Below are 25,623 nucleotides of genomic sequence, written 5' to 3'. Positions count from 1 at the left end.
ACTGGTCCTGAAGATGAACATTCAAAGCCACTTTGTGCAGGGGCGGGACGCGGGCATGTGCACCCATCCTAATATGGGGAGGAAGGTGAATTCTCCTCATGACTTCAGAGGCCCAGGGGAGGCCAAGGTATGTGGTTCCTGATAGGAAAGGCCCCAGGCTGTCTCTGATCCTCATCCCAGAACAGCCCGACTCCCCTGCCTGCCATCTCTCTCCACACTGGCAGTTTCTGGATCCTGTCTATCTCAGGCCAACAGAAGGGAATTTGAATGGCTACTCCAGCTCAAGGCCATGATGAAAGCCAGAATTCTCCATCCATCTTCAGATCACAGCCTGGGGTTCACAGGGTGAGGCTGGATTGTAGAATACAATCCAGTGCAAGAGGCTGCTTCCAGAGCTGTGCTTTTGATGTTAGACCCTGCTCTGAGCACCTACAGTTCTCTTTAGGGCTGATTGTGTTTTTTACAAATGAGGATATGAGGCCCAGAGGTATCAAATGTCTTGCCCAGAGACACACAGCCAACATGTGGTATATCTATTTTATCTATGAAGGGAATCAAGGACTACACTGTTTGCAGAAGAGACTCTGGTCCTTGGTCTCCCCACCTAGGTCATGGCAATGGTTTTGACAGAAACTCAAGGTGGTGAGAGAAGATAAATTAGCATTTTGTACAAAGTGCTCCTTTTAAAAGAGCCATTGTTCTTTTTCTATTAACCTATAGCTTTAGAATCTCCTTGAAGCAGGTATTGTAATTCCCTATTTAACGTCTGAAGAAACTGAGTCTCAGAGAGGTGTAGCCATTTATCCAAAGTCATAGCACTTTTAAGAGGTGAGGCAAGTCAGCCAGGCTAGTCTGCCTCCCATTTCCATGCTTTCACCTAGAAAGAAGTACTTTCCATCCTGCAGCTTTGGGCTCAGTCTCAGTGGCGGCTAGAGCACTGGCCAGCTTCAATAATTCCTCCATTTTCTCCCAAGCATGCCAGGGCCTGGCCTCATCCCCTGGGGTGGGAGGCTTCCAATAACCAGGTCCCAGCTAAGAGCGACCCATCAATCTTTCCTTCTTCTCCTCCCAGGGTCCTAAGGACAAGCGGATACTGTCCTCCAGCACCGGTGGCCGGAATGACCAAGGAAAGAAGTAAGGCTTCTTAAGGCTGCCTCTGACTCTTTAGATCCTTAACTGCTCTACTCTTTTGGGACCCTTGAATGCAGGCTGGTCTGCCTGTTGTGCTGGAACCCACAGTACCTCTTGGGATGCCTTCATCTTAATTTCCTTTGAGATCAGAAGAAAACTTTGTGTACAACCCAGCCTGGAGTCTACCTGTCTTTATGCTGGTAAAATAGGGAGATTTCAGAACAACTAGTCAGAGCTGGTAGTGTAGCTCAATTACCATACATGAGACACCACATAAAACCAGATATGCTAGAGCATACCTATCATCTAACCATTTGAGGGGTGGAGGCTGGAGATTCGGGAGTTGAAGGTCATTGTCAGCTAGCCTGGGCAATGTGAGACCCCCATCTTAAAAAAAAAAATCTGGTGATATCAACAGAAAAATTTTACTAAGTTATAATAAAGCCACACACAAACACACACACACACACACACACACACACACACACACACACACACACACACCAGATCCCAAATGCCCATACCATTTGGGCTGGCATTTACTGAAAACACAATTCGAAGCCACAACAGCAGGACATCCTCGGCAGCAGCTTTTCTATCCAGGCTCCAAACCCTCCTCCAAGGCATCTGCTGACTCCTGGGATTCTACCCCAGCCTTCTGGCCTTTGCCTGCTTTGCCTGGCATCCTTAACTTACACCACAATGTTCTTACAGAAAGAATCCTAGGCTGAGCATGGCCTGGTGAGGGCTGGGTTTGGGAGGGTGGAATCCTGTCCCCCTTCCTGCACTTCCTCTCTCCTGGTCAATGGGGACCTCACAGAGGCTTCCAGAAAACCCAAATGTCTGGGGTGCCATTGCAGTTCTCCACGGGCCCAGTGTGAGCAAGAAGCTGGCTTGGGGCACGCCCCTGCTGGATCAGGGTTCTGGGTGCACAGGCCTCTCTGAGATGAATTCTGTAATTCAGTAACTTCTAATCACAAGAGTAATGTCTGTGTCTTGCAAAATATTCAAAGCCCATGGATGAATATAAAGTAAAAAGTAAGAACTTTTGGCAGATTTTTCTTTAGACTACTATCTCTCACACACACATACAAAATGACACAGAGACTTAATATTAATTAAGAAAGCTTGGCTTATAGCTAAGGGTTGTCCCATCAGCTCTTATAACTTAACTCAACACATTTCTATTCATCTGTGTGTGGCCATGTGACCCATGGCTTTTACCTTTCTTCTTGCATGTCTGTTCCCTCTGTGTCTGCTGGCAACTCCACCTTTTTTTTTTCTTCCCAGAGTTCTCTGTGTCCAGGAATCTCTACTATATCTCCTGCTAGCTTATTGGACATTTAGATTTTTAATTAAACCAATCACAGCGACCGACACATCTTCACACAGTATAATCAAATATCTCACAATAGAATAGTCCTATATCTGTCACACTGATGGTTTGGAGTATACCCTACTTGACCTTTTTCTAAACACATGTCCACTGTCTCACAGGTATACAGCCTCTCCCAGACACACCCCGCTGGATGTCTCAGTATAGCTGTTTTGAAGTGGGCATATTTTGGCACAAGAATATTTGGCTCAAAAATAAACAGTTTGACTTACAGTGTTTTAAGTTAACTAGTCATGTAGTAATAGCGAAAGCAGGTTGTCCCCTCAGCCCAGGGCCTGAGTGAAAATCATTCCTCACAATTTCCTTCTCTCATCTCTGTGGCCAACTGGCCCGCTGTGGATTTCCTGCTTAGAGCCTAGCTTCTCACATGCTGGGAGAGCCTGAACCTTACACGGGGTTACCATCAGTCCAGCCTGCAGAGGAGTATGCTACTTTTACCATCTTTCTCCCAGGTTCTACCACAGCATGGACTATGAGCCAGATCTTGCCCCTCTTGAGAGCCCCACGCACCTCATGAAATTTCTGACAGAGAACGTATCTGGAAGCCCAGACTACACAGACCACCTCAAGAAGAACAACCTTCTAGGCTTGGAGGGGACTGTACCAACCCCCGGCAAGACCACTACCCTCTCCCCAGGTCCAAGCAAGCTGGAAGCCGGCTCCATGGACAACTACCTCTTGCCCACCAGTGACATATATGACAATGGCTCCCTCAACTCACTTTTTGAGAGCATTCATGGTATTCCACCCACACAGCGGTGGCAGCCAGACAGTACCTTCAAAGATGACCCCCAGGAGGTGAGGGCCTGCCCCTGAACCCCTCACAGCACCCCTGGATACATGTGTATGCACATAAGGAGAGAAGACAGTGAGAAGGTCAGAGCTTTGCAACTGATGGGAGAAAGTTCTAGACCTAAGGCTGGGCTGCCACATACTGCTGTCCAAGTGTGCACTGCACAACCTGTGTGGCCATGTATGTGCAGCCTCGTGTGTTTGTGTGTGTCTGTGTGTGTGTGTGTGTGTGTGTGTGTGTAGCCTCGTGTGTGTACAGCCCTATGTGTGTGCAGCCCAATGTGTGTGTAGCCCTGGGCTGAGCCCCCTACAGCCTGGATGTGATCATTTATTCCCATGTGCTTATGTTTCTCTATAGTCGCTGCTCTTCCCTGATATCCTGAAAACATCCCCAGAACCCCCATGTCCAGAGGATTATCCTAGCCTCAAAAGGTAACTTGGTTTCCTGAGACCCTTGGCCATTGGGCAGGAGGCTGAAGACAGCTCCACAGAATCTCTAGGCATCCCTGGCCTGTTCCTGGGCAGTGACAGGGGCTCTAAGTTCAGCGCCCTGTTAGAAAGACACATACCTGTAACCTCAGCCCTTGAGAGGCAGAAACAGGAGGATTGCTATGAGTTTAAAGTCAACATGGGCTTCATAGTTTGAGACTAGCCTGGACTATATATTGAGTTCCTGGCAAGTTTGAGCTAGATAGTAGGACCATATCTCAACCCTCCCAGTGCAAAGGAAACTGAGGTCAGTTGTCCTTAGTCCTCCATGGCTTTGTTCCCACTCTGGGTCTCCCTGGTTTCCTTTGGTCCTCCTTTATCTGGAATTTGACCCAACAGAGCCATTAAGACCCTCCCAGGACAGGAAAATGACAGATCACACAGCAAGCCTGCCATAGACCCAGGCCCCTGCCCTATGCTCCCAGGACACCCCTGCCTGGAGCCTGCCTCACCATCCTCTTGCTCCCCACAGTGACTTTGAATATACTCTGGGGTCCCCCAAAGCCATTCATATCAAAGCGGGCGAATCACCTATGGCCTACCTCAACAAGGGTCAGTTCTACCCCGTCACCCTGCGCACCCCAGCGGGAGGTAAAGGCCTCGCTCTGTCCTCCAGCAAAGTCAAGGTGTGTGGGGCAGTCGGGGAGGGGGTACTGGTGGGCATCTGCTGGGGGGAACACGTGTGAATTGAGTGGAGGGATAAAGAAGGATGCTGAGCCATGCTCTGGGAGGGAGCCTGGTGCCTGGACCTTCAGACCAGGGTGACATGGCTACCACACTTGCAGAGCGTGGTGATGGTTGTGTTCGACAACGACAAGGTCCCAGTAGAGCAGTTGCGTTTCTGGAGACACTGGCATTCCCGGCAGCCTACCGCCAAGCAGCGAGTCATCGATGTGGGTAAGAGTGAACCCCATGGCTTTCTTCCTGCACCCCATCTCTCTCCTACCCCAGGTCAAACCCAGCAGGGCACAGTGCCAGAGATGGCACCCTCTGATGGAAGTAGCAGCCACTCTTCTGCTTTGCTCTGGGATAGACAGGACATGGGGGCCTGACTGTGCCAGTGAATAGGGCTGTGATGTTAGCCTCCATGGGGAATAGCAGTGAGTCTGAACTGGTAGCTCAGCTGATCCAGTGCTTGCCTAGCATGCAGGAAGCCCTGGGTTGTATCTGCAGCATCACATAAAGCTGGCATGGTGGTACAGACTTGTAATTCTTGCCCTTGAGAGGTAGAAGCAGAAAGATCAGATGCAGACGTTTAAGATCATCTTGACTACACAGAGTTCAAAGCCAGCCTGGGGCTACCTAAGACTCTGTCAAAAAAAGAAAGGAGGGACACCTTGTCCCTGGATCACTCCCACATGACTCCATCCTTTTATTCCTGCCGTTATGACTATGTCCCCTCCCTTCCTATTCCTCGGTTAACCCAACTGTCAAATGGCAGGTACCCAGCAGCCCCTAGATAGTGGGCTCCTTGCTCTGCCTTTCATTAGCTGTGTGGCCTTGATCAAGGAACCTAACCTCCCTGAGCCCTACTTTCCTCCTATGTAAACTAAATATTCAGAGAGTTAGGAGGATTTGCTGAGGCTTGCCATGTGTCAGTATTGCATAAACGGCAGCTGCCAGGATCTCTACTCCTGCCCCCGCTGTCCTATTCCATGCCCCCTGCCTGCTGTCCTTCATGTATTACCTAAGAGATCTTCTGTGTCACACTCCCCAGGGGAACCTCTAAGCCACAGCTTGGGGGCCAGCTGCACGTCCTTGCCTGGAGTAAGGTGCAGTTCATAGCTCTGCTCCTCACAGCACCCTCGTCTCTTTCCCACTGACCTTCTGGTCCCCTGCACTTTCAGCTGACTGTAAAGAAAACTTCAACACGGTCCAGCACATCGAGGAGGTGGCCTATAACGCGCTGTCCTTTGTGTGGAATGTCAACGAGGAGGCCAAGGTCAGTGTGGGCTTGGGTGGAGTGACAGTGCCTGGGAAGGGCTTCAGGGGCCCCAGGGTGGTGGTAGCCACTGTCCTGAGCACCCAGGGAGGTGGTGGCATTCATAGGGCTCAGGGACACAGGCTCTGGGCTGCCAAGCTGGGCTGCTCCCCAGCCCTTCCCCTCAGAAGCCACGTCACCCTGTTAAGCTTAGAGCCCCAACTGACAGGCTGTAGTGGGCCCAGGCCTGAACCCATCACCAGCCGGCCACTTAGGGCCTTTCTGTGCAGAGAACTGTGTTGTGGAAAGGGCACCAGCCTGGCCCTTGAGGTCTGGGTGACCTCCAGTCTGTCCTTTCACACCCTGAGCAGGCTTACCACACCCACTGGGCCTGGGACCACTCATCCCAAAGGCATCTGTGGACCCCTTCTTCCCCTGGGGGGACACAGAGAAGATATGGAGAGAGGCAGGGCCCAGCTGGGGTTGTTATTCAGACAGAGCTGGGGGCTAGAGGAGGGGCCTGCCAGTCATGGGAGGTGAGAGAGTTTCTTAGGGAGGCAGGGAGGTGGGAGAGTTTCATGGGAAGGGAGAGGTGGGTTTCGGTGGGGATTTTTCTCACAGCCTTCATACCCCCAGGCCTGGGTCTCAGTGCTAGCTGGAAGCTGGCGGAAGCTGCATCACAGCTGGGTTGGGTGAAGGGAGTTCCCCCAAAGCCTGTGATTGTGGGGGTCTGTGGAGATGCCCCTCCGACCCCCACCATTCAGGGTCAGGACTGTCTCTGAGGAAAATATCCCAGACACCAAACCCAGCCTGGAGCCTAGGGTCTGGCCCCCAGCGTGCCAGTGCTGAGACAGGCCCCAGGCTGTCCTTGAGAGAACACAGACTATAGGTAGACTTTGAACCATCATCCCCTTACCAGAATTGCCCATGTCCCTGATTGACAAGAGTAAGTGTGAACTCTCCCAGCCTCCCAGGACATGTTTATACAACCCCCATCTGTAGATAAGACAGAGTCTGTCCAAGCCACAAGTTGGCACACTTCCCACTGCAGATCAGTGGGTCCAGGTCCAGGCTCATACATCCCCACTCCCTAGGGAATGGGCAGCAGCCATCCTATCTCTGCTCGGCCTCCACAGCTATAGACTAGAGATAACCCAGGTGGCCAGTGGCTGCAAATGGTATGGGGCTACCTGCATGGGAAGTGTTAGGACGCCATGCTACCTGTAATGGGCCATTAAGGTGAAGGGGCTATGTCACCTTCTATGTGCCTGGTTTAGCAGGAAAGCTGTGTTCCTAACTTGCTTCAAGCTGTGGAGAAGTAAAACTTCAACCCCTACAGTCCTCAAATGGCCCTCAGTGCCCTCCCAAGGTGGAGTGCCCTCAGTGTGCTAGAAGGGGCGTACCAGCCTGGCTCTACCAGCACTTCTTCCCATCTGTGAAAGGGAAGGGGGTGGTGATACTTGCCTGCAGAGGCCAACACAGCTTCAGGGTAGTCCTGAATACACAGACCTGAATAGGCCACTTATCCAGGTCCCCACTCTGTCCCCAGGTGTTCATCGGTGTCAACTGTCTGAGCACAGACTTCTCCTCACAGAAGGGGGTGAAGGGCGTCCCCTTGAACTTGCAAATTGACACCTATGACTGTGGAGCAGGCACGGAGCGCCTGGTACACAGAGCTGTCTGCCAGATCAAGATCTTCTGTGATAAGGTAGGGGGCGGGGGCAGGGAGCACCTCCTGCTCCTCTGAGAAGCCTGTCCCTCTCTGTCCTTTCCTTTCCAAGTGCCAGTTCCTTGCTTTCCTCTCGGTATCTGTCTCCAACATCTGCATTTCTGTCCCCTCTCTGCAGGGGTCCTAAGTCTGGCTTCTTGGCTCCTTTTTCCCCATTAGGGTTCCTTATCCCTGCTCATCTCTCCTACAAGTTCTCTGCCCCCACCCTCTCTATTCCTCCGGCAGCCTCTCTGTCTGTATAAGCTTCCTTCTCCTTCTCTCTCAAGGCCTGAGCTGACTTCAGGCAGGCTGTGCCATATGCTGGTACCTTCCCATTTCCCACTTTCCCTGTGGCCTGACCCACATTCAGGATGCAAAACAGCAGCTGTGGACATGGCCAGCCCTCCCCTGGCCCCTGGTGAGCACCCACCGCCTGTCTTTTCAGGGAGCAGAGAGGAAGATGCGAGATGATGAGCGGAAGCAGTTTCGAAGGAAGGTCAAGGGCCCAGACTCCAGCAACAATGGTCAGTGGACAGTGGACAGGGCCACCTGGGGTGGTCTAAAGGGAAGGAGGCCAGAGAAGCTGGTCAGGGGGTTGTGTGTAAGGGGCCTTGGGGCTCAATGGCTTCTTTTTCCCAGCAGGTATCAAGGGCTGCCTGCTATCAGGCTTCAGAGGCAATGAGACCACATACCTGCGGCCTGAAGCTGACCTGGAGACCCAGCCTGTGCTGTTTATTCCCAACCTGCACTTCTCCAGCCTGCAGCGCCCAGGAGGGGTAAGAGCAGGGTAGGTGGGAGGGGCAATAGGAGGGGGCCCTGGACCCAGGTAGGCCTGTCTATGGGGCTTTTACCTGCTACCACCATGATTGCCCATTAGTTTATAAACTAAAAGAAAACTGTCTCTGTTGAATTGCAAGGGATTCAGATGACCAATGACTATGTGGGTATGTAGGAAGACCTGTCTGTCAAACCATCTCATCTCAACTCAAGCTCTCATGGAGGATGTCAATTGGAGTCATGTCTGGGCTGGGTAGCTGGTCCTGGTCATGAACGTTATGAAAACTACACAACCCTACACCATCCTGACCCTTACTGCACTCTTATATGAGTCAACAATACTGGGCCCAAGGGTCAGGATGGAGGCACACTCCTAAAATCACATAGCCAGAATTTGACCCACTCTGAAGCCCAGATCAGGGTCTAGGTGCCCTTGGCCATTGGCTGCTCTGTCTGCCCAGCCTGGGTTGCTATCACTGAGCATCTGTAGCCAGGAGGCACCAGGCCCAAACTCAGCTGTGTTACCTCCCTTTTGTGTGGCCATCCTTTAGGGGAAGCCATCTTTTCCCTTTGCCAGTCAAGGCCTGGAGCTAGCCTCATCCCCATTTGTTTCCATCTCTATCAGATAGTCACTTCCTTCTCTTAAAGGCCCAGCTCCATGGCTCCTTGGAAGCATGTGAAGATGGTATCACCCTGTGCAACCTATGAATAGTGTCCTACTTAGGAATATTATCTATCACAGAGCTGGATATAGCCACCAGCACAAAGTAGCTCAGACACACCCATAAGCATATCCCATTCTTTCTGTTCTCCTGGAAGCGGCCTGGTGGCCACCACTGCCTAGGCAATAACACCAGCCCCTCTCTATGGGTCCCATCTGTAGCCTGAGGCCCCAGGAATGAGGAGGCAGCCCCAGCTGGGTAGGCAGATTTTCTGTGGGAGACCAGTATCTGCACACAGTGGAGAAGAATAGGCCTGGGGGAAGGGAACAGAGTACAGTGTGGTCCTGAGCCATCTCCTGCCCTCTCTGGGCCCACTGGAAGCAGTAGCAGTATCGTCAGACATGCAGTGTGCTCAAGGGCATTGCTTCGACTCCATCTTCCTGTTATCACTGGGCCCCAGCTGCAGGCCCCATAGCTGCAGCCTCTGCCTCTAGGTTTGCCGGAATCAGGCTGGCTCACACTCTGCCAGTAACACCATAGCAGTTCCACTGTGTCCCTGAGTCCCTGACTCAGCAGCCTGAGCTGGACAGTTCTTCCTGACTTGAGACCCCCAACTCACTTAGGGGTTTCTCTGTATAGACCTTGCAGGGAAGGCTCTTGCTTGGTACCCATCCCCCTGATGTTCCAAGTTGTCTACTTCTTCTTCTTGTGCCTGACCAGAAATGTCTTTTCTTTCTGTTGCAGGCTGCCCCCTCAGCAGGACACAGCAGTTCTGACAGGTACAGAAAACGCAGCCAGGGGTCCTGTCCTTTTCTATCCCTGTAGCCTTCTCATTGCCTCTTGTCTTTTCCCTGATGCCCGGAGCTAAGCCTAGACCCTCCCTTCCCACTGAAACCATCTGGGTTTTTATGGGCTTGCCTTACATGGAAAGTTGGCAAATCTCTGGCGAGACACCTGCTTGTAAAAAATAAAAGGCAAAGAAAGGCCTCTGTGATGGGGATACTCACTCGGGGAACACAAAGCAGAGCTCTGCTGGACACCCCTCTCCCCAACACATCACCCCCCAGAGGCCACAGTCACCCAGGCCCTTCCCTGTCAGTCCCAGACTCTACTCCAGCAGCCCTGGGGACCCAGAATGTTTGGAAGGTGAGGCAGAAGGACAGACAGCATGACTGTGCGGCGGCAACCAGCTTGGTTTTGCACACAAGTCATCTGCTGGAATCCATTTCCCCCCTATAAACAACATGTATGTTTCATATGGGGCTTTCACTCCAAATTCTGTCATCACCTCACACTAGCCCTAGCAGAGGGGTCAGAAAGGCAGTCATGGCTGTCCTCTAATGAGGAAACCAGGGCTCAGAGAAATGAAGCTACTTACTCATATCCACCCAGCTGTTAAGCAGTAGGGATAGGACTTGAACCAAAGCTGGGTCTCCCTCCAGACCCCATAGAACCTATCCTCCCATGGCTCCACTCCTCCATGGCTTGCTTCTTCTAGAAGAAATGTCCACTTTGATTAAGGCCATGCAAGGCAGGCAACCTCCTGTAGCATGACAGCTCTCTCCATGCCCTGTTTCTCAAACATATCACCTGAGGTTAAGGACGGGCACCCAGTCCAACATGCCGCTGGCGTGTGGCAGGTGTGGGGTCTGACCCAGCTAGACTTGCTCCTAGCCTTAGGACTTCACCTCTATCCTGATACCTTGTTATCCCTTCTCAGGGCCTTCTCAAGGGCCCCTGGAGGGCCAGCTGTCCTCACCAGTCCTTCTCTGCTGTCCCCACAGGCTGCCCCTGAAGCGTACCTGCTCGCCTTTCGCCGAGGAGTTTGAGCCTCTTCCCTCTAAACAGGCCAAGGAAGATGACCTTCAGAGAGGTAGCCTGAGCCCTTCCAAATGCCCCCAAAGCTTTCCCTGAAGTACCCCACTCAAGGCCTGATTTACTCTTTGGAGTATGTTTAGGCCAAGATTTGGGGGTGGCTGAGAACACTCCAGAGCTTGGATAGATGCCCACAGAGTTGGAGCACATCTGTGGCTTCGACCCTGTTTGGACATGGCTCGCCTCAGGAAGCTAGCACAGGCAACAAGCCTGGTGGGCTGAACAAAACCCACAGTTCTCTAAGTGGATTAGAGTAGGGTGGGCTCCCATGTCTGACTGTCTGGCTTTGACATCCTTAAGTCTGTGATTTGGGCGTGGGACACAGAAGCCCCTGGAGGCTTAGATGACCAGGGAAGATCCACCAGCTGCCAGGAATCAAACTTAGCCCTGCACTTGGGAGGTTTCTGGACACTGTCCCTGATTTCAGCAGCAACTCTAAAGTAGGAAGCAAGAACCCCAATTTCAACAGTGTTGAAACCACCTTGTCAAGGTCACTTGCTGCCTGGTAGTAGAGCCAGACCCAAGATTCAACCCTCCGCACCACATACACACGGTCAAGGCAGTCTATAAAGGGCTGGATGCTAGCTAACTCTCACTCACATCAAGGTCATGCCTTGTAAGACTCTCTGTCCCCTGAAATGCCCCCACACTCAGTGACCTCTCTGTCCCCTTGGTTTTCAGTCCTGTTGTATGTGCGGAGGGAGACAGAGGAGGTGTTTGATGCACTCATGTTGAAGACCCCGGACCTGAAGGGGCTGAGGAATGCGGTAAGGTGCCTGCTCATTTCCCACAGGAGGGCTCTGGTGGGCTACTTTTCCAACCCCGCAGGGGGCCAGGGCCCTGCTAGGGTGTGTGCCTCCTGATCTTATCACCCTGTCAGAGTCCCGCTCCACCCTGAGAGTCACACACACCATAAATCCTCCTTAATCTGATGGCTGCTGTCTGACAGGCCAGGGCTTTTGTTGGCTTTGCAAACCTGTTTCTGTTTTAATGGGAATGAAACCCCCACACACAAAAAGGCTGGGCCCAGAGACATTCATTTTTCCCTCCCAGGGGGCCTCATCCCTCCTGCTTGCAGGACTTGGGGGTGGCTGAGGGTGGGACCATATCTGGGCCAGGAGACCTTTCCCAACCCCCAGCCTCCTGAGAGCAAGCAGACAGGCCAGCCTAGACAAGTGCACGGCATCTCTGGCCACCAGGATCACCAGGGCCTTGGACTTGAAGGTGGAACCTCTTAGGACAGACAGCTCAGCACCTGTAGCTGAGGGACCCTTAGCCAGCTTCATGGGCTGCTAGGGGAGGCTCACACGCCAGGCGTTTTGTTATGTCTGGGCTGTCCTGCTCTTGTAACATATTGTCAGCCTGATTGGCATCAGACCCAGGAAATTGGGCTCACAAAAAGTCAATGTCACTTGAATAGAAACAAAATCTTTAGGCTAAGCAGCAACTTAGAGGATTAGCCTCATCCGCACCCATTCTTGACTTCTCAATTTCGTGGGGTGGAGAGCTTGCCACTTTTCCAGACAGCGCCCTCTACCTCTATCCAATTTGTTCCCAAAGTCATCCATAGACAGACTTGAGATCTGTTCCCTGGCAGCTTCCAGCGACACTGACATTGAAATAAAACTAAGGACATTTCTAGTTTGGAGGGATCTCTGCCAGTCTACCCAATACATGGAACATGATCCTCTTTCTGAAATGTCCAGAGGGCCACCTGCCACCCACGTCCCATGCCTGGGCTTGACTGCAGCTTCCAGGCTGCTAGGTCCATGCGACACTGGCATTTGACTGAGCTCTGACAGTGGGCTAGACCTAGTCCTTTCAGAGTCATTCTGTGTACATCCAGATACATTCTGTATCACCACACCCATTTCACAAAAGCGAAACTAAGACGTGAGAATGCTGGTCAAAGTTCTACGACTCTTAGGGTGTGGTGGCACACACCTTTAACCCCAGCATTCCAGAAGCAGATGCAGGTGGATCTCTGTAAGTTCAGGACCAGCCTGATCTACATAGCGAGTTCTGGGACCTCCGGAGCAATGTAGAGAGACCCCATCTCAACAACAAAAACTTGGGCAATCCCAGTGCAGCCAACCTCAGCCAACCTCAGAGCCACAGTTGCCTCATCTGTAGAGGAAGCTCCCATGTGGCATAATGGGCTTTTAGGCTCTGAGCCAGGCTTGGGTACTTGGAGCTTGGTGTACTGCCACCATCAGCTACAATTACTAACTCCTCCCCAGAAGGGGAACGTATGGGTTACCCCACCTCACAGCAGGGCCAGGAGCATACCCATTGCTCCCAAGACAGAGTCCGCTCATGGGGCCTTTGGTACACAGCAGGATCTGTCCTGAATGTATTACATCTAGTCCTCTGGGCTGGACATTATTGCTGTTGCCACAAACAGTTTGCATAATGTCACCAGCCGGTGAAAATAGCTCATTAGTCACAGATCCAAATGTCAGACACTAAGTGAGAACCAGAGGAAAGAAACTGTAGCTGCTCAGCAGATATTTTATAGACACTAGAATGCAGTTTGCTAAGTGTTTGTTTGTTATAATACAACTTCTCATAAGACATTACAAAATGATATCAACCCCCCTATGTGTGTTATAAACTTAGGCATGTACACAGCCCACTGAGGGGAAGGTATACATTCAGAGGTTCACCTCAGGGAAGTAGGATTGTTGTAATTCTCTTAGTTTTCCCACAATGCCGATATATATTACTTTTACAGCCACCAAGTAAAAGGCAGTGGTATAAAGTGTGTATAAATGTTATGGCCATAGGCAGTGAAACCCTACCATTTCCTTCCAGATCTCTGAGAAGTATGGACTCCCTGAGGAGAATATTTGCAAAGTTTACAAGAAATGCAAGCGAGGGTGAGTGTCGCTTAAGCCCTCCTGTCTGTTGGCTACTCAGAACTGCCAAGGTTGTGCTTGCCCTTGGTAGAATTGCAGAGAATGTGCTCAGTGGGGGTGGAGAGTCCCTCCAGTCAGGCCAAGGCCATGGTCCCCTCTCCACTTGCAGAAACCAGACACTTCTTCTAGGCAACAAGGATGAGAGTGGGGAGAGGGCAGTTTAAGGGTCTTCTTAGGAGCGACCTAGTGGCATAGAGAAGTTCAAGACCCAAGTTCAAGTCCCCAAACCACTGGAGAGCAAAGTTCTTTTATTATTATTATTATTATTATTATTATTATTATTATTATTATTCATGTAGCAACCACCATTCACTTGATTCTCATATGTCAGACATCAGACTAAGCTTATCTCATTTAACTCTCGCAGTCACACTGGCAGGTAAGTAACGTGACCCACATTTTACATGCAGGGAAACTGAGGCTCAGGGATGATAAGCAGGTGTGGGAAGCACTGAGCCAAGGCACAGCGAGGCAAAAAGGCCCAGGAAAGCCACACAGGCAGAGTGTGACAGGAAGGGGCAGCTACCATGACCCAAAGTGGGAATTTGATTGGGAGTTAGAAGCTCCATGGCCTGTTCCATTTATAGGCTGGAGGAGGTAGGAGAGAAGCTGATCATACCCTCCAGGACCTGGCCGTCCTCCAGCTGCTCTGCCTACAGCATAGCTAGACCCTGCTAGACAATCTAACTCCAGCTTCACCTGCATATGACCCACACTGAGGTCTGTGCATTCTCCCATTGAGAAGGCCTTGCACAATAAAGCCCATCCATCCCCAGACCTGGTTTCCTTCCTCCAGCCCAGCTCACCTTTAACCTACTCCACCCCCAGCTAGCCTCCCATGCAGAAGGCTGGGCTGTAGGAAAGGGCCCATTTGATTTGGGTTGCATGAGAATCTAGAGGGGTTTGTCTGTGTGTGGGGTCTCCCCACCCCACCCCGCCCCTATTCTCCACCTCCCACCAAGTTTCGGTTTCATACGGGGGCTCACACACTGGAGTAGAATCTACTTAATGTCTGCTTGCCCAGACAAGCCTGCCCCCACTTCTCCTTTAGTGCCACGCCCACATGCCCTGCTCCCTGCCTCTCCTATGCAGGGCTCCCCTGCAAATCCCATTCCAGGCCAGGCTAAGGGGCCGGGGATAGCCTTTGTGTATGACTGATAGGAAGCTGATGAGCTGTGAGGATGGCACCACTCTGGCTCCTGGCTCTTTTGCTAGAAGGCCTTCCTGTCAACCAAGGCAACTGCACAAGCTGTAATTGTAAATTACTTCCGCTGTGGAAGCTCTTCCCCCAGGCCAGATGCTGTACTCAATGATACCTGGCAGCATCTCATGGGCCTTTGGGCTCAGTGGGATCTTTCCTGTTCCCACAGACAAAGAAGCTGGCATTCAAAGTAGTGGTCCTGAGTTAGGGACTGGCAAAAAGGGATCCTCAGCATTCTAGAGTACACTCCCCCATCTTACCCCCTCTCCTTGTTCCTCTGACCACAAGGAATATGCCAATAAAGTCAGTGGCCAGCCTTGCTACTTTCTTTGCCAAGCTCTACAGACAAGAGCATCACTCCATGGCCCCCATAGTGGTGAAAAACCTCAGCCCAAGGTCTGAAAGAGCATATTTCCAAATTTGAAATCATTCAAATATTATGTCCACATCAGAGAAAGGTGGACATTCTAAATCCAGTTTACTCTCACAAACCCTCCCCAAAGTCCTCCGGACCAAGGTAGATAAAATCAATTTTACAAGCATCACAGAGTGCTTGAAAGACTAACCAGTACACTGTTTTTATTGGCAGTGGGCCAAGGGTTTAACTTGATGCTGGCAGAAGAGGCTGGAAGCTAGGAAGTGGCAATAGCTTTTGACAAGCCCCTGCTGCTTGAGACCCAGCTGTCACTAACCTCTGACAGGAGGGTCCATCTTCATACCACTGCCCTGGAGACACTTATATGTGGAAGCTGATTGATGCCACTGTGGGAAACAGACAACCCAACCCTGAAGTTGCCAGAGTACATCCTCTCTTCCCCATCCAGCCCTGCTCTCTGGCTTCTCTCTAGCCTCCAGCCCCTAAGACAAAGATCACCTTGGACAGAGGGTGAGGGGATCACCTTGGAGTATGAGGTCCTGCCAGCCAGTCTCAGCCTCTGCAAGCCCCAGCTCCAACCTTTTCCCCAAAAGATGCTTCTGGCAGCACGCCTGGTGCTGGCAGAGATGACAGGGCATAGACCACAGGCCTCTTCGGGGTCACTATCCCCTGAGTCCTCACAAAAGGAGGCATCTACGTGAGCTCTTCCCAAACATGGCGTTTGGCTCCCACTTCCTAACTTATATTTATAGGATTCTGTAGTTCATCCCCTAATCCTGAAAAAATGCTATATAGAGACAGAGGTCTAGATTAAAACCTGAACTCTCATCCACAAGCATCAGCCGCAGAATAACTTTTCATCCTCGAACCCAGTTTCTCCATTCTATGAACTACAGTGGCAGAGTTATAAGAACTCAGTCTCCTTTTCTGTGTGACACCCTGGGAGACAGAATTCAGGCCCAGCTAATCTCCACACAACTGATGGTTTTGGAGCAATGCCCTGCACATGAAAGGGTCCAGTAGCCAAGCAGTGGTGCTGCACACCTTTAATCCCAGTGCTCAGGAGGCAGAGGCAGACAGATCTCTGAGTTTGAGGCCAGCCTGGTCTATAGAGTGAGTTCTAGGACAGCCAGGGCTACACAGAGACACCCTGTCTTTAAAAAACAAAACAAAACAAGAAAAAAGAACAAAAAAGGAAAGAAAAAGAAAGGGTCCAGCAAAGGCTGAGAGATGAATGTATATGGAGGGCAGATGGATGGGTCGATGGAGCAAAGAGGCGGGGTGGGATGGATAGGTAGGTGAATGTATGAATGGATGGGTAGGCAGATAGATGTAGGTATGCATATGTGTGTGTGGGTTGGTGGGTGGGTGAATAGATGGACACATGGACAGATGGTTGGATGGACGGACAGACGGACGGATATATGGATGGTTGAGTGTATGTACCCAATTCTATTACCTGCTCAGAAGATTAATAGAGAAGGGACAAAGTGAATCCCCGGTCACCTCTGGGTACTTTTTATCAGGGGGTCAGCTTTTACAGGATACCCTTGGCACAAACTATGATTTTGGCCCTTTCAGAGTCTATAGCCATAGAAAGTCTACTTCTTGGGCTGGTCAGGTCCCTGCCTGGAGGGTGGGGCTGCATTCCTCCATTCTAGTTTACAATTATCTTGAGATTTCACCTTAATAAGAGTCAACTGGGAGGGGTCTTATATGGCCCCTGCCTCTCTGGCTCAGGCAAGCATACCTGAGTGGCTCAGTGTATCCTTTCTTAAAACCTAGATTGTTCACAGCTCCTGAACTTGAATTTACAGTCCAAGTTCCCAGTCTAGTAACTAAAGATCCCAGAGTTGCACCTCGGTTACTCAAAGCACCCCCACACACTCAGCTCATGAGAAGGGAGGCAGTCCACCAGCAGGCACCAGCTTGGTATGGTTGGCAGGCTAGGGCTTGAGCAGAGGCGTGGTCACTTGGAGTACCCACCTTACAGCCTAGTTCTGAGGGTCAGAGGAAGCTACTGAGGTGCCTGTATGTGGCTGTCTATCATCCTTGTTAGTCAGAGGACCGGGATACAGGGCCTGGCCACACTGCAACTATGTCTCCCTCCTTGATCTTTCAGAATCCTCGTCAACATGGACAACAACATCATCCAACATTACAGCAACCACGTGGCCTTCCTGCTGGACATGGGAGAGCTGGATGGCAAGATCCAGATCACCCTGAAGGAGCTGTGAGGGCCCAGCCTCAAGCAATCCATCCCCGAGGCCTTGCTCAGGCTATGTGCAGCCTCTGGATCAGCACTGTTACTTGAAATGCCTTTGTCAAATAGAGGTCTCTCAAGCCACAAACTCAGTGATGTCAAGGCCAGGGAGGGACCATGGAGGCCGCAGGATCTAAGTGTTCCATGCAGACTTGAACTCACTCCAGAGCCTGCTGAAAGTACCCATCCACCAGAGACCAAGAGTCCAGGTCAACACAGACCCAGCTGCCTGCCTGCCTGCCTGCCTTCTCTAAGTCTCCTGGCAGAGGCCTGGGGGGGGGGGGGTACAGCACCCTCTCTGCAGGGCTACACCAACTGCCTTGATTGATTCTGATCCTCTCACTCTATATCCTTCTGCCAACTTCGGACCAAAGGATTCTCATTCTTTGGCCAATTAACTTGAAAACTCTTGACTTTTCAGAACAAATGCTTTTTTAAGGATGCTGGAGGGGAAACCTTTCCTCACTGACTTCCTCAGTACAAGATGTAAGCCAGCATCACAGAGCTGACAGAAGCAAATCCAAATCTCCTTGCCACCTGCTGTTGTACACATTTCTTATTTACAGTTTTCATTGTGTGATATATATATATATAAATATATTGTATATATATGCAACATTTTGTATGTTCATGTTACATTTTTAACATTTCAAAGATATGTATTTCGTATTTCTTGGACTATTTTTTTTTAGCTGTTATTCGATTATACATTTTGTATATCATAGGATTTAGTAATAAAAGCCTATCTGTGCACACTTCCCCGGCTTCACGTGCTCCGTCCTTGGCTTGGGTGGAGGAGGCCCTTCCTCTTTCTCTCTTCATGTGGCATCTCGTCCTGCACTTAAAGGCTGGGAATGAACATTGCACTCCAAACAGAGGTACTCACCCCCAACAGGCCATAGAGTCCATATGTGGTCTCACAAGACTAATTGTCATGAGGGTGGGGGGGTCTTGATGCTGAGAGCAAGACCTGGAAAGGTGCACAGTGGCAATGATGAGGTCCTCACAGAGAGGACAATAGACAGAGCCCAAGGTTGGGACCTGTGCTACTGAGACCTGAGCCAACTCTGCCCCTACTCTCCAGACTCATTTTCTCTGGACCCAACTCATACTGGCCCCAGAGGCAAGGACATATCACTTCTTCTCAATGGTTCAGCTGTGCATCACATTGGTACCCTGTGGCCTTGTGGGAATGTATAGACCTCAGGGACAAGGGAGAACTACAAACCAAGCATCATATTCTCCAGGGAGCAGACCAAAAGGAGGGACTGCTTTCCTGCCTGCCTTCCTTCTTGCCTTCCTCTCACCCTCCCGTCTTTCTTTTCTTTTTTTCTGCAGCCATTTCCCTAGCAATAAAAGCACAGTGCGGCCCTCACTGGTCACAGCTGTCACCTCAGGACCTCAGCTCTTCAGGGAGTCTCAAAGATCCAGGATGTAGGGAAGGGTGGGCACCCTTGTCTTCAATCCTAGCAGCTCTGCTTCCTATGAATTAGGATTTCTTATATGTCTGAACAAGACTTTTAAAAAGTTTATGTGAGTGGCTGTTTTGCCTGTATGTATGTCTGTGCACCACGTATGTGTACTTCTGTTTGTTTGTTCTGAAAGTTTAAGAAGCAAGATCCCTTGAGCATTTCCCAATTCCAACAGAATCCATGGTCAAATATCACAAGCCCCGCCCACAGTCAGCACTGGGATACTGGCTACACGATGAGGAGCTGGCCTCAGACAGGACAATGACAGGATGCCAAAGGGCCCAGCAATGCAGTTAGATTGTAGTTTAATGCATTGGGGGTTGGTTGTTATGACTCTTGTTTTGTTGTTATTTATTAGACAGGGTCTCACTGTGTAGTTCAGGCTAATATTAAACTCTCTATCCAGAACACTAGAGTTACAGATGGACCCAACAATGCCCAATCTAAAATCATTTTAAAATTAAGGCCAAAGATCCACGATGAACAAAAATCTCAACATTTTAAAGACGGAATCTATACTAGTTATGCTTCCTTTGCCTGGCGCTTTGACATGGTTGGCATGGCCCTGCTCATGGAGCATTCAGAGTTGCCACCCACCCAGTTAGGTTCCCTGCTGCTGGGACACCACACTAGACAGTAGAGCAAAGTGATGTGTAAGGGTGATGGGCAGTAAGGCAAAGTGACTGACAGTACCAAACACATGCCAGGACTCCATGTGTGTGGAGTTCCTTCTTAGCTTCTACACAGCTTCTTCTTGGATGCTCAGAGCAAGGAGGAAACCTGGGCAGTGGGGTAGTGGGAGGAAGGGGGTGATGATAACCTCGATGGCATATTGGAGTCATCTGGGCAGCCTCTACCTTGCCCTTCTCACCACCTCTGTCCGAGTGGCCTGCTTCCTGGTATACTTGGAGAGACAGTCATTACTCGGTGGAGCAACATGATGAGGCCTGTTGTAACTTCTGGTACATTGTCAGCCTCTGCCCAATGTGACCCAGGATCAGGGGACTCCAGCCCAGCCAGTCCCTAGGATCAGTATGACCAGAAGCCCCCATGTTTCCTGGGTATACCAGGTTACCTCATCATTCCAAAGCCCCAGCTTGTAGGAATCTCAAGTTCACAAAGAGCCCAGCTTCTATGAGAAGGAAACTTCCATTTAATTGAATGTTTCTTCATCCCTTCCTTCCCTCTTACTCACCCCATCCCCACCCCCAGGAGAAAAGCCAATCAGGGAGCCAGTCCAGATGTACAGTTCCCAGAGAACTTCCTTTCCAGGCATCCTGGAAGGAGCTCAGGGGCTGGAGGAGAAAAGGAAGCCCAAGAGGATCCCATCTAGAACAGTGGCAGACATTAGCAACACCTGGGGACAGAAAGGATGTGTGGTCATTTTAATGTCTTGGTCAGCTGTCCGTCCATCTAGCCATTGCAGACAAACCATGATCTGTTAAAGACACTGACCAACTTAGAGACTGTGCTTCCTCAGAACTGGGGTGGGAAGTTAGGAAGACGACAGAGACCCGGCCAGGCAGAGGCAAGGTTGGGGAAGTGAGATCATGAAGGCAAGGTACACAGAGGTTTTCCCTGCCCTGGGGACCGTGGTTCCAGGCCTCTAGCTCCAACTGGATCCTCCCTTGCCTGGTGATGAATACAAGTCTATGGGTGATGAGTGATTCATGACAGGTTTCCATGTTCATGCTGGGTCATAACAAAGCATTAGCTGAGAGCAGGGGTGCTCAGGGGATAGCCTTGTGCTTCTGTTGTGGAGCCCTCTGGGCCTCCTGCCTCCCAGAAGTCAAGGACAATTTGAGGTCAGGGCCCATGGACCAGGACTCAGAGCCCTGGCTGACTGGCATCTAAGCGAGGAATTCACCACAGGCTGTCTTGACAATAGGCTGGGGCTGCACCTCAGAGTCCAGGCTTCAAGATTCCTCAACTCTGGGGACGGGAGTCACCAAAACCAGCTTGGAGGCTGACATGGAGGTAGCCAGAGAGCTCTACTCCTCTTTTCTACTCAGGAAAGTATAGAAGGGCCAGGGGTAGCCAGTCTCCGGAAGGCAGCTCCAGACAGTGTGTGACCCTAGGCTGGGTGACAGAGGAAAGGTGTGTTCTGCTGATGGGTGGCCAGGAAAGCAGGATCAGGGGGCCTGGCCAGATGAGCTTCTCCATGAGTTCCTGTGGCATCATTATATCACTGGGATCCATTTGTTGTCCTCATTGTAGAGGAAGGATTGCTTTCCAGGGATCTCTGGCTTGTATGTGGCTGAAGAGAAAGAAAGACATAGCATCAAAAGAAAGCAGTGGCTGCAGGGGCTGGCCTAGCCTCAGAGCTGGGAAGGGTAAGGGAGCTCTGCTCCTGTCCTGCAGCCTACATGTGTTGAGACCAGAGATAGGAAGCAACTGGTCTTGTGTTACACGGCTCTTTCGTTGTTGTTGTTAAAGGTAGGGGAAGAGGCCCACCTCCAGGTATCTTCCTCTACCCGCTCCACTTTTAGTTTGAGATAAGGTCTCTCATCAAACCTTCAGCTCTACCTGCCTGCATCCTGGGTCACAGGCTCACACTGTTGACTCTGGCTTCTGCATAGATGCTAGGGGTCCAAGCCTGGTCCTCAGGCTTGCACAGCAAGTGCTTAACCTACTGGGCCATCTTCCCAGCCCTGTTACATGGCTCTTAACTGTCCAAGGCTTGCCTCTGAACTGTGGCTTCTGACATTCCTTGACTCTTTATAACTTCTACAACAGAGCTAACTTTACAATACTGCTTTCTAGAAAATATGAAATGAAAATTTTGAATACAACAGTATTCTTGAAAAAGAGAGGGTTTAAGTTGATAGGGTTTTGTGTTAGTGCGAAACTTTTCAGAAAACTGAAAGCTATGGCCAATGTAAGACATATTTCTCTAGCAAACAAGTCATGGGAGCCACAGACCCAGGATCTCTCCCATGTTCCCTCAGAAAGTTGCTGAGAGGAGCCCATGGGTCCAGGCAGACTTACACCTGCTGGAGGGCACCGAGACAGATGTATGCATGTGCATCCTCCTAACACACCCTCAGGGTCATCTTGCTGGAGGCAACCACAGTAACAGGAATGGCCTGTTGGAGCCTTGAGATCCATGCTTCAAGAACCCCTTGTGTGCATCATATTCCAACACCATTTCCAGAGGACCCAGCAAAACAGCCAGACCTAGAGCCCCGCCCATACCCAGGCCTCTGGAGCTCTGAGTTAGAACCCTGTTCTCCTGCACTGGTCAGACACCCTCTAGAGCAAGACTGCAGCCTCTCTGACCTGATTGTCATACATTTCCAAAACCAGAGCTGGGAGGAGCCTGGCCTCCCTCCCCAGTCTCCTGACTACTTCCTGGTCTATGGGTGAGAGACAAGGGAGAGGCTCTCTCCTGCCAGACTGGTGCCTCTGGAGGCCAGCACCAGCCCTAAGTCACCTCAGCTCAGAATGGGAGTATCAACAGTGCTTGCCTAATGGCTGAGTGTGAATGACAAGGTGGCCACCTTGTCAGTTCTGCTTTCCAGTTCCTGTGCACATGCCACATGCCACCAGCTCTGGCCATTGTCAGAGTGCGGCAAGGGGAGCTCGAGAGAGCTGCAGATGGGTAGAGAAGCACAGAGACCACCCACCACTGTGGAGTGAGCCTCTGGGGATAAGAAACTGCCTGTCTTGGGGGAATGGGCCCCTCAGGTTGTTAACTCTCAGGGAGAACTAGATGCATTGATCAAGCTCCTAAGGCTCATAGGTTGGGAGGGAGGAGCTAAGTGGCTTCAAAGAACCACTCCCTCAGACGTCTCTGGTGTCCATCACAAAGAAGGCACACTGCCTGGGGACTCAGCCCTACCACAAATGCCAAGCAGTAGACAGCTTGCCCTTCAGACCTGATCTAGCTTTAAAATTCCTTGGCCAGTCTAGACTTAGAAACACTATGGCCCTTTCCTTCTAGTACAATGCCTGGGCCTGGGACAATGGGACAGTAAAGAGCCAGTCACACAAGCATGAGGACCTGACGTTAGCTCCCCAGAGACCATGGGGAAAGCCATCGTGATGGCATGTGCTTGTTACCCTAACACTGGTGGCACCAAGACAGACAGACCCCTCAGGCTCACTGCCAGCTGCCTAGCACAATCAATGAGCTTTAGGTTCAGGGAGAGAGCTTGTCTTCAAAAATAAAATAAAAGTGGCGAGATGACTCGGTGGCTTAAAGCACTTACTGCCAGGCCTGACAGCCTGAGTTCCATCCCCAGGACCCACAGGTTGTCCTCCTGTAGCCACACATGCCATGGAATGAGAGAGAGAGAGAGAGAGAGAGAGAGAGAGAGAGAGAGAGAGAGAGAGAGAGAGAGAGGACGATAGGAGGGAGGAGAAGACAGGAGAGGAATGGAGGGGAGGGAAAGAAAGAGGGGAGAGGGGAGAGGAGCAGACAGAAGGGGGGTTGGGAGGGCAGGGGGGAGGAGGTCTGTGAGGTGTACCCCAGCCAGTGCAGTCACTACCACCCAGAGCCTCTGGCTTCTTGGACCTCCTAGCCTTGGTTTCATATCCAAACCCTCTTTACATTCACAAACTAAACATTTTAGCGCATTGAAACTGTGGGCCCATGACCTGCTAAGCCCACCTCACCCTTGTAACCTGTTTAACAAACAGCCCATAATCTGAAGGTATTTGATGGCCTCAGAATGAGAAACCATTGTAGAAGATTTGGGGTCACAGTTCTCTGACCTGGACCGGGCAGGCTTGGTTTGGATGACAACACTGGCCACCGGCTGGTATTGGACACAAATGATGCACTGGAGATGAAATGCTTAGGGGGTCCCTCGTAGTCCACGATCTCATACTGACCAGGCCCAGGGAGAGGTGGCTTTGGGGGCAGAGGCAGAGGTTGGGCAGAAAAGTTCAGGAGCGTACCTCTCCTTTGGAAAAGACAAAATGGAAAGATGTTACCACGGCAACCTTATGGGGGAAATGGTAGAGGCTAAAGAACAGGCGGTACCTGGGCCCCCTCCCCAGGCTCACCCTGGTCAGTATCTATCTTAGCTCAGTTGCTTGTGAGCCCAGGGCCTCCAGGCCTCAGTTTCTTGTCTGTGCAATGACAGCCATACCTCACAGGCTTGTCAGGGTTGAAATGAGGTGTGGTACCTAAAATAAGGTCCTCAGGGCAGTGAGAATACAAACACATTTTGATTACAGATGCCTATTACAGGCTCACTGGGAAAAGCAGGTAGCACTGATTGTATGTGCTGGCTGTGATCAACTGGTGGAGTCTGGCTGGAGCTCTGAGAACTGCAGCCTGGATGAAAGAGGCCTTGATGAGCCACTTGTGATGTCTGCATGGCCAGAGAAGAGGAAGCCACATCCTGCCTTCCAGGGATTTGCTGACCCACAACTGACATTCCAGAACCATGCTAGGTTCCCCTTAAGGCTGGAGGCAGGGGTGGAAAAGCACTGGGAAGGAATCTAGAACTTCTACAGGATACTCACTGCTTATATTAAAACTGTCCCAGACTGCCATCACTCTTTCCTTCTGGAAAGGGAGTACAGCATCTTTGCCATAGAGTCATTAAAGAAATGCCTAAGTAGGAGGAACAAGCCTACTTAACAGTTTACCAATGTGGAGAGTTAAATGAGAGGACCTTTGAGAACTGTCCCCTCACCTCAACCGACAGTTAGGATGGTTACCAGGTGTCCAGGCCATCTGGGGAGTCAAGTCACAAGGGAAGGGCTGTGTCTTACCTAAGTTTCTTCTGGGGCCTCCCATGGAAAGGGGAGTGAAGTTCTCAGAACCCAGACCCCAGAAGGGACACTGTGCCTGAAAGCAGTGGGGAAGTCCTGGCTCCCCAGACCCTGCTGACTTTGGGTCTCTACCTTCTTAACTCCCAAAAGCCAGGACACCTAGAGATGTCTAGTCAACCTCCTTATTTGCTAAAGGAGCTAGTGTCCAGAGAGACAGTAGCATACATAAATTCAGACCCAGTTGCAAACGTGTGGCTCTGTAGGACAGGTCTCTTAGTACCAACAATTTGGAGACACACCATGACTGAGATGTCTGGGATCCAGAGACACCTGCATGAAGTATGAATTTTAGTCATGCCACTGACTGACTTGTATCTGGAGCAGGGGGCGAGGACCCCTACTCATTATAGGGGACCTATGAAAACAAAATTGAAACAACCAAGAAGGTCTGTGAAGCATTTCCCACAGAGAGTACCTATTCAGAGCTCACACGAGAGCCACTCTGCAGTGTGGGGATGTGCCCCCTGCTACGGAGGCCATGAAAAGCCACCAGCTCTGCTGGAGGCTCCAACCTTGTAACAGCTGGCTTGGATGTTTGTATTAGAACAAAGGTACCCACAGGAAGAAGGTAGAATGTACCCTCTACTTATCATGGAGGACCTGGCTTTACAGTGTGCTCAAGGGCCTTTCTCCTTACAAATAAATGTTACCTCACCCCTGTTCTGTGACTCCCTCCCCAAGGCACCCTGAGAAATTTCATGTATGTGTGTGACTGGCCACATTTTTGAGACAGACCTGACTCCTGGAAGTCACAACTGGCATGAGCCAACTATCAGATGAAGCCATTCATCGGTTTGGGTCTGGGGACCCAAGCCCAAGCCACATTCTTTGGCAAGTAGTGCTGTGACTGAAATG

The 25,623-nt window shown here is 50.8% G+C and overlaps 2 protein-coding genes across 4 annotated transcripts in view; one reads left to right on the top strand and one right to left on the bottom strand.

Annotated features, from left to right (window-relative positions):
* Positions 1-17,669, top strand: part of Grhl3 (grainyhead like transcription factor 3) — a 30,602-nt gene extending 12,933 nt beyond the window's left edge. The window contains exons 3-16 of one of the 2 annotated variants that reach the window (XM_051173629.1): positions 1,073-1,134; positions 2,980-3,325; positions 3,678-3,751; positions 4,281-4,434; positions 4,594-4,705; positions 5,656-5,750; positions 7,279-7,437; positions 7,883-7,961; positions 8,077-8,213; positions 9,621-9,655; positions 10,661-10,749; positions 11,433-11,518; positions 13,566-13,630; positions 17,369-17,669. In XM_051173629.1, the coding sequence (XP_051029586.1) occupies positions 1,073-1,134; positions 2,980-3,325; positions 3,678-3,751; positions 4,281-4,434; positions 4,594-4,705; positions 5,656-5,750; positions 7,279-7,437; positions 7,883-7,961; positions 8,077-8,213; positions 9,621-9,655; positions 10,661-10,749; positions 11,433-11,518; positions 13,566-13,630; positions 17,369-17,483 (1,608 nt within the window). In that variant the 3' untranslated portion in view covers positions 17,484-17,669. The remainder of the gene's footprint in view (positions 1-1,072; positions 1,135-2,979; positions 3,326-3,677; positions 3,752-4,280; positions 4,435-4,593; positions 4,706-5,655; positions 5,751-7,278; positions 7,438-7,882; positions 7,962-8,076; positions 8,214-9,620; positions 9,656-10,660; positions 10,750-11,432; positions 11,519-13,565; positions 13,631-17,368) is intronic. The other variant, XM_051173630.1, reaches the window with a different exon arrangement.
* Positions 17,670-20,194: 2,525 nt separating this feature from the next.
* Stpg1 (sperm tail PG-rich repeat containing 1) overlaps positions 20,195-25,623 on the bottom strand; it is a 31,576-nt gene continuing 26,147 nt past the window's right edge. For both annotated transcript variants that reach the window (XM_051173701.1, XM_051173702.1), the window contains 2 exons: positions 23,698-23,888; positions 20,195-21,238 (listed from right to left, as the gene is read on the bottom strand). In XM_051173701.1, the coding sequence (XP_051029658.1) occupies positions 21,162-21,238; positions 23,698-23,888 (268 nt within the window). In that variant the 3' untranslated portion in view covers positions 20,195-21,161. The remainder of the gene's footprint in view (positions 21,239-23,697; positions 23,889-25,623) is intronic.

This window comes from Phodopus roborovskii, unplaced genomic scaffold (genome assembly GCF_943737965.1).
Source record: "Phodopus roborovskii unplaced genomic scaffold, PHOROB, whole genome shotgun sequence".
Taxonomy (NCBI): domain Eukaryota; kingdom Metazoa; phylum Chordata; class Mammalia; order Rodentia; family Cricetidae; genus Phodopus; species Phodopus roborovskii.
This window is presented reverse-complemented; position numbering and strand designations above follow the sequence as displayed.